The sequence below is a fragment of the Cupressus sempervirens genome, chromosome 3 (genome assembly GCF_028749045.1).
Source record: "Cupressus sempervirens isolate cs-2001-9-10 chromosome 3, ASM2874904v1, whole genome shotgun sequence".
NCBI lineage: Eukaryota > Viridiplantae > Streptophyta > Pinopsida > Cupressales > Cupressaceae > Cupressus > Cupressus sempervirens.
In genome coordinates this window covers 105,142,583-105,162,362 of record NC_143120.1, presented here as the reverse complement: position 1 = coordinate 105,162,362, position 19,780 = coordinate 105,142,583, and the positions used below count along the sequence as shown (strand labels likewise).

The 19,780-nt window shown below is 36.7% G+C and overlaps 1 protein-coding gene across 7 annotated transcripts in view; it reads left to right on the top strand.

Moving 5' to 3' along the window:
- LOC149564997 (uvrB/uvrC motif-containing protein) overlaps positions 1-18,318 on the top strand; it is a 181,945-nt gene extending 163,627 nt beyond the window's left edge. For 3 of the 7 annotated variants that reach the window (XM_089818523.1, XM_089818525.1, XM_089818524.1), the window contains 2 exons: positions 17,535-17,575; positions 17,817-18,318. In XM_089818523.1, the coding sequence (XP_089674649.1) occupies positions 17,535-17,575; positions 17,817-17,981 (206 nt within the window). In that variant the 3' untranslated portion in view covers positions 17,982-18,318. Of the gene's footprint in view, positions 1-17,534; positions 17,576-17,809 lie in introns of all 7 variants that reach the window. The other 4 variants (XM_089818527.1, XM_089818522.1, XM_089818528.1 and 1 more) reach the window with 3 other exon arrangements.
- Positions 18,319-19,780: the final 1,462 nt, after the last annotated feature.

Sequence of the window (19,780 nt, the reverse complement as noted above, 5' to 3'; positions counted from 1 at the left end):
TAACATCGGGGATAGTGTAGAGAATTAGTTGCAGGAACAGGATATGGTAATCAGTCCTAGAAGAAGACACACACACACACATGATTTTTCTCTGACTTTGTGATGAATGCAGGTGCATGGCAAGGAAGAAGACAAGGGTATCAATCCTTTAGAAGCCAGCATGGAGGCTGGAGCAGACCCACTGACTCTTGGGACACGAGATTCATCATTGGTGGGGAGTATGGTGCAGGAGCACCTAGGCAGACGAATGAGCACTTAAAGGATCAAGGCATCTTAGAAGATAGCAAGGCATTCCAAGGAGTCAATTGGAACATTTTGAAGCCAATAATGACATTTTATAATGATAAGTTCAATATAATGATTTAAAGTCCTAAAGGTCCTCATAAGGACCTTAGGAACTAAATGATTGTAATAAGGGCCCTTAGTGCTCATGGGGATTCAAATAGGATAATAAGGTCTGAGGCAAGTTAAATAAACCTTAGGAGAAACAAAGTTCAAAATTTGATATGGACTACTCAAAAAGTTAACTAAATTAGTTTTAAATTCAAAAAATCCAAATTGTAATGGCTAGTGCCATTTAGGGAAAATATGTTTAGGAGTCTAAATGAGTTTGTAATCATTTGAAACCAATTGGAATCGTTAGGAACAGTTGAAATGCATCCTACAGGGCCTGGTCAAGGCATGGGAAGGTATAGAGGCATGAAAGTAACTTCAATTTGTACAGACTGAGGATACATATGCAATAGAATCATTGCTTTTCTACAATTTCTTGGTGCATTTGCATAGTTGGGCTATTAAATTGCTTGTGTCTGACTTTTGGATGATTATAAGAGAAGAATAAATCATCACACTAACCCTGTGTCTGATCTAATGTATCACAAATATCATATCCTCGTAGTTGTTGCTGATAGTTTAAAGGTTTGTGCATTATTTTTGACACTTTTAATACATTTATGAATTCAATGGCCATTCCATGAATGTTTGTATTCTGTTTCCCGTGGGATGGTCATGACATAACCTGTAATATATGAAACCAATATTTGCAGAGAATTGAATGGAACTTTGGTGATCACCGTGAATGATTAGTTAAAGGAACACTAATTTGGAGGTTTGGTTATAGCAGTAACCAATCTTCATTAATGAGGGCATAATTTTATGATTGATTCTATTTGTTTATGTTATGGAGAAGGTGTAGGTACTTGATTGAGTCTCAGAGTTGCTTGGAAGGCTGACATTGACCAAACCCTAGTTTTATAAGGGTTTTTAGGAGCAATTTGGGACTTTCATAGTGGGAGAGTACATAGGACCAAATTGGATGCATATTCCTCTGATTGGAGACAAATAATAACTCTGTTGAGAGGTTCAAGGTCAGGTGTTGAATAGTGATGTAGTTGCTTTGGAAATTTGGGGTAATTTAGGCCTAAAAACAGTGAGTTAGCCAAACTGATAATTGGTCCAAAATATCTTGTATTGAGTTTTTAATATGTTAAAGTACTCTCAAATGGGTATCAGAATCCACAATTATTTTTAAAGGTCTTTTAAAAAGTTTCTGAGAAAAGGGCCATAAACAGTCTCTGGAGACCTAATAGGGACTTAGGCCTAGTGGGACAGCAGATTGAGCTCGCCTATAAGATGAGCACTTGAAACTTTGGAAGTTGGTTACTATGTTTGGATTGAGTGAGGAGAGGCTATTAGAAGTTAGAACCTGAGAGAGTCATTGGGAAACTTGAATTCACATTTTTGGTAATTTGGGCCATTAAGCGCATAAGGAGACATTGTGGAATAACACAAACTTTTGAAGCATATAGACAAACACTTGGCCTAGAAGCCTTAAAGCCTTTGTTGCTCCTCATCATCTTTGCTCTTCCAGAATTTTTTTTTCGCTTCTCCATATGTTGCATCTGCTTTGATGCCATCCCTTGGCTGCATGTCTTTTTCATCTTTTCTAGTTGCACCTCCTCTTCTCTTCTCTTCTCTTCTCCATGCTCTCAAAATCTGCCACTAGAGATCTCTTTCAATGATACCGTCATTCCTTTATGATTTTTTTGCTGCAAATGTTGAAAACTCTCTATTGAACCTGGATAGTCTGCTACAAAATCTCTCCTCTGAAGCTTATTCCTCCCATTTATAGCCTCTTAGAAAATGAAAAGTGATAGCCATGAAATGAAAGAATAAACACCTAATAATAAAATCAGGATTTAAAATTTTTTCTTCAGTGCCATATCAACATTGAATTAGCTGGAACCCATTGTAGTTTATAAATAAATAAAATAAGTTGTTTTTTAAATTTAGAAATTAGTTCCTGACAGTTAGTTGTCAAGCAGTAACCAACATTTGGCTTTCTCAACTGCCGTTGGCTTTATATATATGTATATGTTTATATCTTATTGTACTTGCAATTGGGGACTGTGTGAATGAACTTCTGTAGCTTTTGCATGTCTGATGAATCAATGAATAGAATGATGTATATGTTTATATCTTATTGTACTCGCAATTGGGGACTGCTTGAATGTATTAAGATAATATCTTATACTTTCTATAGTAGTCAACTACTTGCTTGTAGTCCGTCTTTCAGTCTAGATAGGAATGTTTCCTATCCCGTTTCTTTTTTCTTCAGTCTAGATAGGAATTTTTCCTATCCTGTCTCTAGTTTTGTTTCTAATTTCGTCTTCAGTCTACGTTGTTTCTAAAAAGAAACAACGTCCTTGTAATTCTTTATAATGAACACATTTGTTCCTCTGTTAATCAATCAATCATCCGGAAATCCGTTAATCTGCCAACTCTTCTTGAATCTTGTAACATGGTATCAGAGTATAGTTCTTAATTTTTTCGAAAATTATAATTTCTTTTCTGAAATTATCAGAGCCAATTTTCAAAATTATTCTGTGATTCTTGCTTTCTAAAAACCTCAGATTTTCGACTATTTTTTTTTGAGTTTTTCAAAAATCGCAACTGTAATAGTTTTCGGCCAGGTTTGAAAAAAAAAAAAAAAATTCTGCATCCCACGCGATTTGCATCTGTCTGGATCTTCACATAGTATTTTTCGCTAGGGAAAAGTGCAGTTTTTCTGGAAAATCGTCAGTGATTTTACACCAAAAACGGCTCTGCGTTTTTCTTTAGACGACTCGGATTTTGGAAATCAGTCATCTGCGTTTTTCATGGTCGTTTTTTCCTATGCTTGACCTCAAGGCGTTGGTTTTTTGACCTCCATACTGCCGTGACCAGCTTTAGTCGATTGAAAACCACCATTTTTATCAAGAAATTTGAAGTTTTTTCAAGCTTTTTTCAGCCAGGGCCGTTTTTTTTCGAAACCCTAATTTTTGGGGTCGAAAAAATATTTTGTTTGCAGATTCTTGGTGGGTTTTTCGAGAGCTCAACTGGGTTGTCGTCTGTTTTTTCTAGGTGCCTCGATTTTTGTGCCTTGATTTTCGAGCCAGCAGATCTAGAAAATGACAGCAGATTCCTTCTGGGTTTTTTGAGCTCTCTTCAAGGTCATTCTCTGATTCTTCTGGGTCTTTCGTATTTTTGCCTCGAAGAACGTGCCTCCACAGATTTTCACAATTTTTCATTGAAAAACGTGCCATGGCATCTCTGACAAATACTTTGCTCAAACATAATTCCAAATTCAATGGTCGCAATTATGGAACCTGGAAGCAGCGCATCATCGCAATCTTCGAATATCGCAACACCGCTCAACTTGTTCTGGGTGTTACGCAGCGTCCGACTTCTCCGGGTCCTGATCAAGATACATGGGATCTGAACAATCGAGAGGCAGTAATGCTTCTCAAACTATCCGTAGCTGATGACCAGCTTTCTCAGATTTGATCCGGCAAGACAGCTGCCGAAATTTGAACACATCTAAAAGGTCTTCACGAGACTTCCGACAAGAGCTGAGCCTTCTTTCTGGAAAACACTCTGTTTTCTATTGTCATGGATGAGCGCACCTCGCTCCAGGCACACCTGAATCGGATTCAGGAAATCCGTGATCAGTTACTTGCCATCGGTCGCAAGATGGAGGAAGAGGATATTGTGGTAATCACTCTTCGGAGTTTACCAAAATCCTATGAGCATTTTATCAAGACTCTCAACATCACATCTACTGGTGTTGATCTAAAGTTCATTTATCTCTGCACCCTGCTGCTTCAGCAAGATCGGTGGAAACAACAGTTTGGTAGTAGCTCCAGTTCCACCTCCATTGAGCAAGCATTTGCTGCAAAATCTTTCCAACAGAGCATCGGCAACCATCAGTCTTCTCAGCCTTCCCAGCATCAACCTTCTGCTCAATTCTTGGATGGCTCTACGAAGCAAAATGTACAGTGTAATTACTGTCACAAGTTCGGCCATATGAAATTCAAGTGCTGGAAACGTTTGGTTGCCCAAGCAAGGCAAAATGCTTCCCAGCCAACAGCACAAGTTGTCGAGCTTCCTGATCAAGCTGAAGCTGCATTTTACGCCTTCTAAATCTGTTTCTATTTTTTTGGGTTTGTTGATTTTCTCCTCAAAAATCATTTCAAGTTGTCTGTAATACGCAAGGTTGTGTGAGATTCTGGGTTTTACCGTTTTCTCCACAAAAACGAAGTTTTGTAATTGCAACTTATTTTGAGTCATAGCACTCTTCTGGCAAAGCTTCTTGGTTTCAACATTCTGTAGATCCAGGGAGGGTCTCAGTTATCACAGAATGTTCCGACATCCGTACGTTGACCATTAAGGGAGGGTATTAAGATAATATCTTATACTTTCTATAATAGTCAACTGCTTGTCTGTAGTCCGTCTTTCAGTCTAGATAGGAATGTTTCCTATCCCGTTTCTTTTTTCTTCAGTCCAGATAGGAATGTTTCCTATCCTGTCTCTAGTTTTGTTTCTAATTTCGTCTTCAGTCTACGTTGTTTCTAAAAAGAAACAACGTCCTTGTAATTCTTTATAAGGAACACATTTGTTCCTCTGTTAATCAATCAATCATCTGGAAATCCGTTAATCTGCCAACTCTTCTTGAATCTTGTAATAGAATGAACTTCCATAGCTTTTGCATATCTGATGAATGAATGAATAGAATGACATACCTTTGTGAAACATTATTGCAAGTGATTATTATATTCTGTTATATTGTTATTTTGTTTACTCTTTGTTAATCATTTGATTAATAGTAATGAGTAAACATTTGGAGCCCTTGTCGCTTCAAACCTTGACAAACTATAACTAGCAAATTGAAATCATGGAATGTAGTGGGACAGTTTATAGACAAATTTGTACAGGCCAACGAGGAATGTAGATCCAAGACCTATTAAATGTATGGAACCTCAAGTTAGAAAAAACATTTGGAGGGAAATTCTCAGGAGAAAGGTCCCTCGAGTGACCATTTGGGATAATGTAACCGTCAAAAAAGAGGTTGATTGTTTGTTGCATAGATCGCTATGGTTTATTGCATGCCATTTTGTCATCCTGCAAGACCTTCGAGTTGAGAGGGGTTGGGATAAATGAAGGCAGAAAATCTTTAAACGGTAGAAGGAGAGGAATTGACAAGTGGAGGGACATGACACTAGTTGATGTACTCCACACCGTTGAGAATTAATGCTTATGTAGCCAAACAAAAATAAGATACATATTCCCAAGAGTCACAACGAAACAAAAAGGTTGGTGATAAAATCTCTTTGCCTAAGATAAAAGGACAAACAATTAAGGAGATGGAGAATAATTGTCCAAGGAATCAAAGATTTTTTTAATAGAAAGTGTCCAAGCTTGCCAAGAAGTAAAAGCTGAAGCATCAAATATAAGTTGTAGTTGGGAGGAAGGGAAGACTTTCATCAGAGAAATTACAAGTGAAAAGTGGAAGGAGATAGCCAAACACCTGCTTCCTCCTTGATGAAGCATACTAAGACCTTGGAGATCAAGCATGACATCCATCCATAGAGTCAATGTTGGATGAAGAGGAAGAATAAATTGGAAATGACGATGCAATTTCGCAAAATTCTCGCTAAGGCATGGAAATAGGTGAGACTAAGGTAGGTACATTTGGTAGGACAAGCCGAAGGTGTTCTCTTAGTGTAATGTCCCCTTTTTAGCATTCATAGCATGATGTTGTTGTTAGCCTATTTCCCCACGGTCTCGTAGGCTAACCAGGACATTAAAGGGACTTAGAGGCCATTTGGCCTAGATAGTTTCAATTGCAGGTCTTTTTGAGGGGTTTTGAGGCAACTTTGGGCATACTTACTATTTATAGTAAGTCATCTTGGGCATGGGCGGACATCCAGTGGCAACGGTATGTCGATGGTAATTGTTTAAAATCGACAAGAAGACTTGTTTATCACTGATAAGATTTGTTATACATTGATAAAGCTATTTTATAAAGTTAAATTTAAATATTTAACTTTATTAATGCATAGACTATAGTTTGTGGGAAATATTTAAATTAAAAGAGTCCCCTTTATTTTATAACACATTGGAGACATAAGTTACATAAAGGGAGTTATGTTTTATCCCACATTGAGAAAACGAAGGATGGAGCCCTTGTGAGAACACTATAAAAGAAATGGAAGAGCTTCTTTTAAGTATGCTTGGAAAATATCAAAGAAATTGGGAAATTTTCTGGAGATTGTCTCAATAGTTTGAAGGATGAAATCCCTTCAAGCTGAAAATTTTGACGCCATTGAAAGATATGGTCTTGAGATTCAACATGGTAGCAGTCCGAAAAAGTAGAACCGAAAAAGTAGGCTGAAAAGGCAGTTCGAAAAAAGCAGTTCAAAAAAGCGGATCCAAAAAAGCAGTTCGAAAAAACAAATCGGAAAAGCAAAGCAGAAGGGGCAGCATTGAAGAAAATTATTACAGCCATCTACAACCAGGTTCCTTTGTTAGTATTGTTTTTTTTAGGTGTTATAAGTTTCAGCTGTAAGTGTGCAGTATACCAGCATTATCATTTTGTAAGCCATGTAAATGCCAAAAGTCTTAGCCATATTTCATGAACATTGTATTAGAAAATTCATTGCAATTAAGAAGATAATAGTTGCTGGTGTCATTTAAGCAATTCAATATCATTATTTATCAGCTAGTTAGTTTGCATACCAACTGTTTGTAAAAATGCCAGTTGGCTGTCGGTGTTCATTTCTAATGCTTAGATCATATATATGCACTGAATATTGTCAAAATTAGTAGCACACTCATGTTAGGTCATTGTGTAGTCCATTTGGAGTCTTTTAGCACAAGATTCTCGTTGATGCAAATTGAAGAAAGAGTCATTTAAAGCCAGTTGAAATACTATATCAGTCATACGTCCTTTGCATCTGAATTGTTTGATGAAATTCCTTGAGCTTTCATCAGCAATTTTGAGAGTAGATTTGAGGAGGGTCATTACAGTTGTATCAGAGCGGTTTCCTGCCAGCCTGATTGGGTTATTTCAGATTGAATTCAATTATCAGTATGGCTTTAACAGGAGACAAGGATTTGGAAGAAAGAATGCACAATGTAAAGAAGAAATTAGATTGTCCATTTCAGCGAACAGAGGACCTTTTAAGAACTTTGGAGGAGTTGGAAACTTATTTAGGCAAGTTTGATTAGTCAAGACCCGATGCTATGCAAATAGCTTTATCTCCAGCATTTGGTTCGTTGGTTAAGCCCCGATTATTGAGACATCATGATGAGGTAATAAGACTTACAACTCTCTCTTGCATTAGTGAAATCATGAGGATAATAGCTGGCCTTGATTCTTATGACGATTAGATTATGAAAGAGGTACTTCATGCCATGGTAAAAAGCTTTGAAAAGTTGGACAACATTTGGGACCCTTATTTCACAAAGAGGGCAAGATTACTTGAAGTATTTGCAAGGTGTAGATTTGAAAATATTATGCTGGCAATTGGTTGTATTAGTGACATTCGTAGGATGTTTAATACATTTTGGAATATTATGGACGAGTTTCATCCCAGCAGAGTATTGGCATCAATGCACTGCATCATGTTCACAATCTTGTTTGAGGGGGAGGATGAAATTTCTAAACTTTTGGCAGAAGACTTATGGTATGTTTGGACAAAAGAGAGGAATTTGTCACCTATGGCATGTACGTGGTTAAAGAGCCTGATTGATAGGCCTAAGGATCGTACCTTCCCTATGACAGGCAAAAACTTGTATGAGGAGTTTAATAGACATGCGGATTTGATACAGGGAGACATTAGCACATCTTCAAGTAATGGTTTATCTGCATCATCTTCACAGGCAGAAGGGGTTAAAGATGTTGTGCAGGTTGAGCCAGTTGCATCAGAAGGTGATATCACAGACACACCAGATTGCGTGATTGACATAGATAGTGATTCCAGTACAGTTGGGCTGGATGAAGTTACTGCAGTTGAGGATACTGTCATGTTTGAGGGTAGTACAGTTGATCAGAAATTGAGCATTCATGACTTTGCTGAGAAAGAGTACCAGGCACAGTTAGATGCTTCGTCACATGAGGTTGAGGCTGGTAGAACTCCGCATGATTTGTCCAGCCAATTGAAGGTGAGCAAAGACAATATTGTGACTTCATTATCTCATCATGACAGGATGCGGGATATGATAGAGGATCACATTCAGATGATTTAGTTACAGGGTAGACATAAGGGAGTTCAGGCAAAGTCTTCTTGTGTTGACTTACAGGCGATTAGGGAAGGAATGGGAATGATGAAGTTGAGTTATTTACATCTTCTATCAGATTGTGACCATCTTCTTAGCCTTGTTGGAGACTATTCAGATGCCTTGAGGAGAAAGGAGGAGGAAGTTGACAAGCTTTCTCGCGAGCTTGAGGACACTCGAGCTTCTTTGGTGAATATTCCCTTGGCATTACAGGACTGGGAGAGACATGGGGATAAGCATGGCATGGAATTGAATTTAGTTTCATCTTGCACTCCTGATACTCAGCTTTCTGCGGCAGGCAGATCATATGTGGTCGTTGATAATGTTGCGAGTTCATCTTGCATTCACATCTAGGATACAGGGACAATGTCAGACAGGTATGTGGAGTTAGTTGGTATTGGTCATATTACTCAGGTGAGGAGTTTGCTTGAGTTACCAGCTGATTCTAGTTTACGGATATGGACTCAAGATTGTTACATTGGCGTTTGAGATTCAGTTGACTGGAGATCTTTAACACTTTTTGGTAGCAGTGATTGTTTGGGTGCTATCATGGATTTAATTAGCAGATTGCACGGTGTTGTCTTTTCTTGTGCCAGTAGCTTGTCCTATGTTGGTATTAGTTTTTATACACCGGTGTTGGGCTTTGTTCATATATCCAGTCGACCATTCTTGCTGGAATGTGTTGATGATCTTTCATATTTGGTAGTGTGTACAGATGAGTCCTAGGATCATATTGGCATTGATGACATCCAGGAAGATGCAATGGGCAGTTTTGAAGACTTAGTTTCCTTGACAGTTTCTTTTGGTACAAAGGAGTTGGATAGCAGTGCTACAGACTTTGATACTCCGTATGTTGATATGAGCTTTGGAGTTGATTCGTAGGATATAGATGGTAATACTCTAGAGACCAGTAACTTTGAGGATACTCCTTTAGACAGTGCGTCAGAGGAGGTTTGTAGGAGACAGTCTAGCCAGTGCCATCATGTGTCTAGTCAGTTGAGAGTTAGTGAGCGAGACATTTCTATCGCTTGCCAGCATTTTGATGCTGCTCGTCAGTTGTTAGCAGTTTATGGATGGGGTTTTCCTACTAGGGATGAGCAGGGATGCGGTTATCTTTCCTTGACAGAGATCCACTCTTTATGCGAGGCTATTCGGATTCTGAGACAGAATTATATGCAGTTGGTAGCCGACAGAGATTATCTTATGGAGTGGGGGAGTACAACATATGAAGCATTATTGGCCAAGGAAGATGAGGTGAGTGAGCTTACTCAGCAGCTCGAGGTGACTTCTGAGATTCTTGAGAGTACACAGTTGGCTTTCGAGGAGTCATAGTTTCATTTGGCTAAGGTGACCATGGAGTTAGAGCGACAACAGTCTTTACCAGATTCTGTACAGTCACAAGTTGTGGTGTCTGGTGATCTGCGGATGTCCATGGTCGAGGTTGATAGAGGTAGTGGAGATGAGGATATATCTGTCCATGACACTAGTATTGGCATATTTGGTCCGTTTCCACTGGAGGCAGGTTCAACTGAGTTGGGCGCTGCAGCTGAGCATTGTGATATGTTTGACTTGGAGGGCACAGAGACTAGTGATGTTGTTGTTGATTCTGCACTCTTCGCTATACCATCCTCTGACTTAGCTGATGATCAGTCACAGTTGGTTGTATCACGTCTGCAGGATGAGTCTTTGACTAGGATTGGTTCTTTTTACCGACATTATACTGTAGGATATGTTCATCGGCTTGCTTTTGATCCATGTGTTGAGGAGTTGATGGCAGACAGGTTTGGTCTGGGCTCTTGTTTTTGCTATCTATCGTGTAATGACTATTCACCATCAGCAGTGCATGGGTGTTATGGTTATGAGACAGTGACCGGTGATCTGCAGAGTTGTGTTAATTGCAGTGGGTGTGCAGTGTGTGGATTCTCTATATTTGGTGCAGTTTCATGCGGGAGGATTCATCGGTGTTGCAGAATTGTATTGTACATTCCACATAGGCTAGTGGGATGTGTTGATGGTATTTACTATGTTGGCAGTTTGGGTTATCTACTCTACTTGGGTTCTGATATTTGGAGAGCTTGTTTCTCATGGGTTCCTGACTTTGGAGTTTGGGTGAGTTGTATTCGCCAATTTGATTATGGATTCCTCTTGGTTAATTTTTAGAGGTTGTTGCAGGAGCCTATGTTGACTTACAGCAGTATAGTTCATGACTACATTTGGGATCCAGGTGGATTGATTGGGTTGTTGTTCGACCATTGCTTGGGGACAAGCAATTTTGGGAAGGGCGGACTGTAATGTCCCCTTTTTAGCATTCATAGCATGATGTTGTTGTTAGCCTATTTCCCCACGGTCCCGTAGGGTAACCAGGACATTAAAGGGACGTAGAGGCCATTTGGCTTAGATAGTTTCAATTGCAGGTCTTTCTGAGGGGTTTTGAGGCAACTTTGGGCATACTTACTATTTATAGTAAGTCATCTTGGGCATGGGTGGACATCCAGTGGCAACGGTATGTCGATGGTAATTGTTTAAAATCGACAAGAAGACTTGTTTATCACTGATAAGATTTGTTATGCATTGATAAAGCTATTTTGTAAAGTTAAATTTAAATATTTAACTTTATTAATGCATAGACTATAGTTTGTGGGAAATATTTAAATTAAAAGAGTCCCTTTTATTTTATAACACATTGGAGACATAAGTTACATAAAGGGAGTTATGTTTTATCCCACATTGAGAAAATGAAGGATGGAGCCCTTGTGAGAACACTATAAAAGAAATGGAAGAGCTTCTTTTAAGTATGCTTGGAAAATATCAAAAAAATTGGGAAATTTTCTGGAGATTATGTCTTAATAGTTTGAAAGACGAAATCCCTTCAAGCTGAAAATTTTGACGTGATTGAAAGATATGGTCTTGAGATTCAACATGGTAGCAGTCCGAAAAAGTAGATACGAAAAAGCAGTCCGAAAAAGTAGAACCGAAAAAGCAGGCTGAAAAAGTAGTCCGAAAAAAACAGTTCAAAAAAGCGGATCCGAAAAAGCAATTCGAAAAAGCAAATCGGAAAAGCAAAGCAGAAGGGGCAGCATTGAAGAAAATTATTACAGCCATCTACAACCAGGTTCCTTTGTTAGTATTGTTTTTTTTAGGTGTTATAAGTTTCAGCTGTAAGTGTGCATTATACCAGCATTATCATTTTGTAAGCCATGTAAATGCCAAAAGTCTTGGCCATATTTCATGAGCATTGTATTAGAAAATTCATTGCAATTAAGAAGATAATAGTTGCTGGTGTCATTTAAGCAATTCAATATCATTATTTATCAGTCAGTTAGTTTGCATACCAACTGTTTGTAAAAATGCCAGTTGGCTGTAGGTGTTCATTTCTCATGCTTAGATCATATATATGCACTGAATATTGTCAAAATTAGTAGCACACTCATGTTAGGTCATTGTGTAGTCCATTTGGAATCTTCTAGCACAAGATTCTCATTGATGCAAATTGAAGAAAGAGTCATTTAAAGCCAGCTGAAATACTATATCAGTCATACGTCCCTTGCATGTGAATTGTTTGATGAAATTCTTTGAGCTTTCATCAGCAATTTTGAGAGCAGATTTGAGGAGGGTCATTACACTTAGAGAGTGCATATAGAGAGTGCATATGGGCAATTAAGCTGCAAATTCAATTTTTCAATCCCAAACTTTCCATTTAAAGTTTGAAATTCATCTCTTAACCTTGGATTTTCACTGCTTGATTCATCAAGGATTTAACATTCAAACTTCCTTTCCTACACATAATCTAGACTTTGAATTTCATCCTTTTCCTAGGTCAGGGTTGGAAATTCAAAACAAGGTGAGCACAAACCCTTAGTTCAGGTGGAAAAAAGCGTGGAGTTGGACGCAAATCCAAATTTTAGGTGGAAATGTTTGAGTTCATTAAGCGCAAATCTTAAATTTAGGTGGAAAGTCTTCATAGTTTGGGTGCAAATGAGAGGTTTAGTGGAAATGCTTAATATTTCACTTTTCACCTTAAACTCTCTTGAATTTCATATATTTTTTAACTAAAGGCCATTCAAGTTTAGAATTTTCTTATCTTTTCTCACCTAGAAAGTCTTTGAATTTTTATTTCCTCTAAACATTTCCATTTAGTATTTTCATTTTTCCAAGCATTGAACCAACATTTTCCCATTTCACCATTTCTCAAACCTCAAACATGGGACCTTGATCCCCAACTTTGACAAGACTTAAGAATCTCTTTGCAACTTTGATGACATCTCACAACATTTTGTCAATTTTTATGTCAAGAGAAACTTAAGAATTGTTTCCTTGTTGCCAACTTTGGCAGTGACCTTGCTTCATTTCTTATCCTTGGATATTTGCAATTTGGACAAGGACTTCCCATATTTCAATTTCAGACTTAACACTCAAATTTGGATTCCAATAACAATTGTCTTCTCAACATACACAATGATTGAAGGAGGAACTTGGCCTAGAGTTGGATTTCCTAAAGAAAATCCTTTTCAAACCCACATTTTACAATTAATTTTCTATCCTTGCAGAATTTCTTCATTTCAAGCCACAACCTAGTAATTCCTGACTTTACTTGTCATTCCTTAAGCACAAAGAAACTAAGAAACTCAAAAATGTTGGCAACTTAATGATTCTACATTAAGCACCAAGCTATGGAGTGAAAAAAAAGAGGGGTCCCCATTTGAAATGGGGTAATGTGTGAAAATGTCACAAAAATTTCTAGTGTAAATCACATGTTGGCTTTTTTAGTGTGCGCTTTTCAAAGAATCATGTAGGAATTTTCATGCAAAATAACTTTCAAGTGCATGTCAATTAACTACATGTACTTGCATGTCATTGCATGTGAAAGATTCATGGTGTTTGAAGTTGAGTATTTCTCCTATTGTGATTTCTTAATCTATTTAGCTTTTGGATTGCAGTGGATGTTTTGTGTAATGCTTTTATGCAAAAGTTCTACATTTTTTAGCTCCATTGTTATCTGATTTTCCTTGCATATCTTTTGTGCAAGGCTAGAGATCTCTATCTCACAAACTATTTTTGCTCCAACTAATGAATTAGTTTACATTTTCTCTACAATTGTGTAGATCCCACTGAACACCTCCTCATTAGCCTTGAAAGCTAGGCAAAATTGTAATGCTAGATTAAGGTAAGAGACAATTGTATGTAAATGCTTGTGAAGATGAAGGAGCCATCATCAATCAGTGATCTCCCATATGGAACAATACTCAATCTCAACCATTGAATAGACAAATATAATGGCCTCCTTCACCCTATCCATGCCCTTGTATATGTATCCCTCTGTAGGCCTCTCTCCACTAACAAATTGTAGAATAACAACAGTGTTAGAATATATAGTCCACTGATGTAAACTGAGAGTGGGGGTGGGGGTGAATCAATTATCCAACTATTATCACAATTATCAACCTTAAATAATCTTAACAATATGAGAAATATAAACTAAGACCATAGCAAGTTAAACAATAACACTATATATGTTAACTAAGGAAACCCTTTGAACAGAGGGAAAACCTCGGTGGGGATGGTACCCACAAGATGATGTAGTAATATAAATATACCTTCTTAGAGGATGGACCCTATTAGGAGTCTATGAATACATTCAGTACATGAGTCCTTGTTAGAAGACTTTGAATCCCTATTAGGAGTTGTGCCAACCTTGTTAGGAGTTGTAGAAGACAGTTGGGCCCATTGCCCAAATAGCTTCAAGGGCAAGACCAATGAACCCATTGTCCAAGTGATCTATGTATTATTCCTTGTAGAATAATAGAATTGTACTGTATTGTTCCTTTTTCTTTCTCTGTCCTATCAACTGGACCTCTGCTCTTTCTGATCTTGTAACCAGATCACAAATCTTGCATCCAATAATCCCTTGGATTGCTTACTCACATTCCTCAAGCACTCTGCTCCTTTTCACACTTCACACTTCACACTTCATACAACGATCGCCATACTCATACGACTCATTACAAACAAGGAAAACATCTTTCCTTTATACCATATCTTCATAATAATTCCTTGAGTTGGTTTTGAGGCTTTCCCAATTAACTAAAATAAGATAATTAATTAGTTACAATTACAGTAGAATTGTCGGCTCACAGTCTATACAAAAATTCACACGTGCGATACTAGGGCTTGTGCACTCGTTGACGTCATCAATTGATTGTCCTCTATCACTGCCTGACTGTACATCTCTTCATTACATCTCAAATGTAAGATAGCCAACAAACATTAGGAATTGCTTTCCCAATACTTTGTCTCTGAATTGCTCTCTGTAAATCAGGTACATCTTCCGTACTTCAACTTAGACTTAGTGCACTCAACCACGTCATCAAGACACAATGCCAAACATGTCCATAACTTCGCATCACCAGACAATCAAACCATTGACCATACTATCAAGATCTTTGTTTGCTACTCAGCCAGTCTTTATAGAAACAATGCTATGTTAACATCAATGACAAACACAGTCATGAATGCAACATTTCAGTACTCTCCAATGCTTAGGATACTCCCCCAATGTAGTATCATCAGCATTCATGCTAACAAACAAAAGGCTCTTTGTACCACAATCATTGTGAAACATCAACAATGAACATAAACAAATATGAACAAAAATAAGCAAATGAAGTGGAAATAAGAACACTTGCCTGATTTTGCCTCATTAGGCCTCATTTTGCCTGACTTGTCCCAACACTTGCAAAGTCTAGGCGAGTCTTGTAACTTTGATTAGAATAATATCAAATTATTAGAAAATAAGCCTGACAATTGTAATGAAGTCACTATACTGGCTAAGATTGTTTCCAGATTTTCTTTTAAAATTCGAGGGAGACATAATATTTGTTCATTTTGGTGGTTTCTTCTCCAATCTCTTACAAGGAGAACCTCTTTGTAAATGTATCCTATTAATTAAGAAGCTTAAGGAAGCGATAGTAATCTACTACTCCCTGCTAACCTAAGTCGAGATGAAGCTTGAACCCTTAACCAGTCTTGGAAACCACTTCATATGTCACTGGACACCCACCATCCTTGAACCCGTCCTCTACCCATCCTTGTTTCCACCCCCCTTTTCTCTCTCTCCTCTTTCCCGATCTTTTCGCCTTTCCAGTTGGTGGGGTCTTGTTCTTGTTCTAGTTTTAACCCTTCTTGTCCCTCTTTTGCTCCTTGTAGTTAGTCACTTTACGATGTTTTTGGGCTCCCCCTTGCTTCTTACAATTGTTTTCTTTTTGCTTCCCTATTTATATACTTATAATGATAAATAGTATAAGATTGTACTTCTTTTGATTCTTTGTGATTTTCCCTTTCCGTAATGGGTTTTGCTGAGTTATTTAGTTTGTGTTGTTTTGCCTTGTTAGGTTTGATTGTGGTTTAGTTTGTTTTTTGAATTTGATTTTACATTTTTTTGTTTTTATTATTATAATTGCTGTTATTGTTTTTGTTATTATTGTCTTTATTATTATCATTATTAATTCTAAATAATATTAATAATAATTAATAATAAAATTAATACTTTGTGTTTCCTTAATTTCTTAGTTAATCAATTTTTGTCCATTCTAAGGATTCTATAGATTCTTTCTTAGCAGCGGTTTTCTTGGAGTCATTTAGTTGGTGTTTAAAGTCCTTTTAGTTGTTTTTGCTTTTTTGTTTAGTTTGTATTTTAGGTTTGATTTTTCTTTTGTTATTTTTATTATTTTGTGCTTTTATTGTTATTACTATTTCTTCATTTTTTCGTATTATTGTTATTATTATTGTGATTGTCACAACAGCTAGAATAATAATAACAGTAGCAATATAATAATAAAATCTTTATCCTTATTATTGCTATTATTATTATTGTGGTTGGTGTTAGTACTACAATCATTATTATTTTTATTATTTTCAAACCTTTCCTTCTTTTGATTCCTTTCTTGAGGCTTTGATTTGACCTTTTATGTCCCTACTCATTTTTTGTGCACCCTCCTCTCCTCATCCTGTCTTATATCTTTTGGGAGGCCAAGTTTGCATCTTACATTTTACATCTCCTGCATACTCTTTCATCCCGATGATGGATCACAGTGTGTGATCCAAAACATTGATGTTAAGAACTCACACACAATAAAAAAACCAGAAGCATTTCTTTGCACAAATCATATGGATTGTGGAAGTTTTATTACTATAAAAATATTGTGTTATATTGTTTTCAATTAGATTCATCCATCAGCAGTTATTCATACTTTTGCATAAGTTGACAGATAAGTTTGAGTTTAATGTTGCGCTTGGTCATGAGGTGAAAACTGAACATGGAAATTGCAAAACAATCTTTCCTACGAGCTTCTTCACCAAGGAAGTTCCTATACTTTAAATTTGTGTCTTGCTCAATGGTGACATAAAATACTGTCTTCCCTTTTTCTAGAAGCAAAATGCACAAAGTATGCCTATTTTGCTAAAGAAGTGTAATTGTATGCAACGTGATATGGCAAGGACGAAATAAAATCAGAAGCGTTTAGTTTGTAAAGAATGAGTTAATAAACCTTAGTATATTTTAAAATTAAATTTACTCATATCTTTGTTTTTTAATATTTGTTTCTTCTCTTTGATTTTCTAAAACATTTATTGTTGTCAGTTCACTTCTCATTTTGCTTTTCTTATTTTATTAGTGTTGTTTGGATTTTGGCCAACTCTAAAGGTTTGGATTCAGATTAAACCTCTGCAAGTTTCAGCTTAGACATGTGACTGTGCAGAATAGTTCTAGATTTGTTTGGAAGCATAGATGAAAGCAATCTAGATGTGATGTTACTTTACAATGCACCGTGTGTCTGTTAAATAGTGTGTTTAAATGCATTATGATAGAAACTTTGAATCTATATTGATTTTTATCTTTTTTCGTTGGGTATCTGAGATGCACGATATTGTTTGTCTAACAGTTGCTGAAGAGAAGCTGACAGAACTGGACAAACCAGATTTGGTGGGTTATGTCAAATCTATCACACATTTCTATGTATATTCTTTCTTGCTAAAGACAGAAGTTTAATCATAAACACAAACTCATGCAAAAAGATACTTTAATATTTGATTAAATGATGTTAGACATATTACTATATAGGAAAGATTTGTAAGTTTTGAGGGATGCATGCACATTTTAGGTAGAAATTAACTCTTCCATGTATTTAGATTCTTTTGTGTACTGATCGATTTTTAGAATGCAGGACCGCTTTGATCATCCTTATGTTTCTTTCTTATTTTATGGAATGGATTCTGCTGGGGATTTTATCCCATTAAAGCAGTTACGTGAGAAGTATAACAGACCAAGACATGAAGTGCACACAGAAGATGACAGTGATGATGATATCGATGGTGGCAAGGATCCTTAGTTATCAGATTATTTTGAATGCGAAACAAATAAGTGCATAATTCAAGGTCGTTACTGTATGATCCTTTGTGGTGTGTACATGTTCTACTCATGCAATATTTTCTGCAGAATTCAAGTTATAATGTAATGTGTGCGTTGGTACCAAATTCGTCTCATCAGGGTTGACTGGCATCATGTCAATAATTGCATATAATCAATGGTAATGATATTATTAGAATTCATGATCATAATTACTTCAAGCAACCATCTTGGTGTAGATGTATTTGTTGTTAGGCCCGGAAATCTGATGTAATAGAAAATAATGTAAAAATAATGGAAACTTTACTGTATTCTGTTCAGTGAGATTCATTACATAAATAAAGTAGTCATATAGCAGTTCAGCTGCTATTTAATAACTACCAAAACTGAAATTTATAACTTAATTCTATAACCCTAATGATTAATACATTAACATTTGTTGTTGGCCATATATTCAGTGGAGAATTCAATCGTGCAACAATGATGCACTTTGAGTTTACCATTAGCTAGTGTTTCTTTTCGTGCCAACATACTTTTCACATATACGAAGTAGAAAAGCAACTCACTAATAAACTAATATTCTATGTCAATGAAAGGGAAATCAAAAGACTAGCATAACCTTGAAATGGACAGAGGCTGAGGATACACTATACACAATTATGTCGTTTGGCATAACATATTCTTTTGTTATCATTCAAAGCACATATTACATTTCATAGGTTTTTGGATGTTTCAAATTTTCATTTCACAGATCCAGCTTGATATTCGTCCTTGGAGCTATTGTAGAGGCAGAAAGAAAGTTGTTTGGCAGTTATATCTCGTCACTTAATACTGTCATATACTGCAAGGATTGGTGTTCTTTGGCTAGAACATCTGGTTTTTTTGACTGGGTTTTAATGTTTTGCAACTCTAATTAGGACCATCAGTCCGAGCTGTTGCTTTCTTTACTAGATGTTTTTTCGTGTTTCTCAATTAAGAGTTTTGCTAGTGTTTTATGGAGATTGAAGTGATGATGGAACACAAGCATCACGTTTGCATATCCATTGAACTCGTAACCATCTGAATTTATGTGTCCTTGTAAGTTGTTGTGTATGTTTCAAACCAAGAATCCAAAACTCTTAACTGTGCATTTGTTTGTCCTCGCGAGTTGTTGCCTATGTTTCAAACCAAGAACCCAAAACTATTCTTTGTGGAAGAGAGGTTGATGTATTTTCTCTTCTTGATCCCGATATTTTCTGTAGAAATGAAAACAGGTTGTGGATGCCATAAAAGAGATTTTGTTAAAGGGTTCCCAATGTTTTTCTCAAACATCTGCTGGATGGCTTTCTCTGGTGTAATATCAGGTTGAAAATTGTCCGAAGAGTTCAACATTGCTTCTGAATAAGTTATGTGAGTACGTGTTAGAGAGATAGTATTCAAATAAGGGTTGGGGCTAAATGACTAGAGATACGTAGCTTTCCCCTGGTTTATGCTTCAATCTGGATTGTTCATGAAACTTTGGACACCCCTTACAGCTTTTCCCGTTAATATAGGCAAGTTCACTATTACCATTAAGTTTATGGGTTGAATAAATTTTTGATTAGATACAAAGTTGTCATGGTTGACCACAACCTGCATCAATTTAAAATAGGCGAGGATCAACATTGACATGCAGTGTAAGGCGAGTATCATTCCCAAGTTGATAAGTTTTGCTTGGGAGCAACAGTACAGTGGTTTATTGCAGTTCGTTCTCCCAACTATAGGTGCTTAGTTTAAGCTTTCAACATATCAGTGTAAAGATAC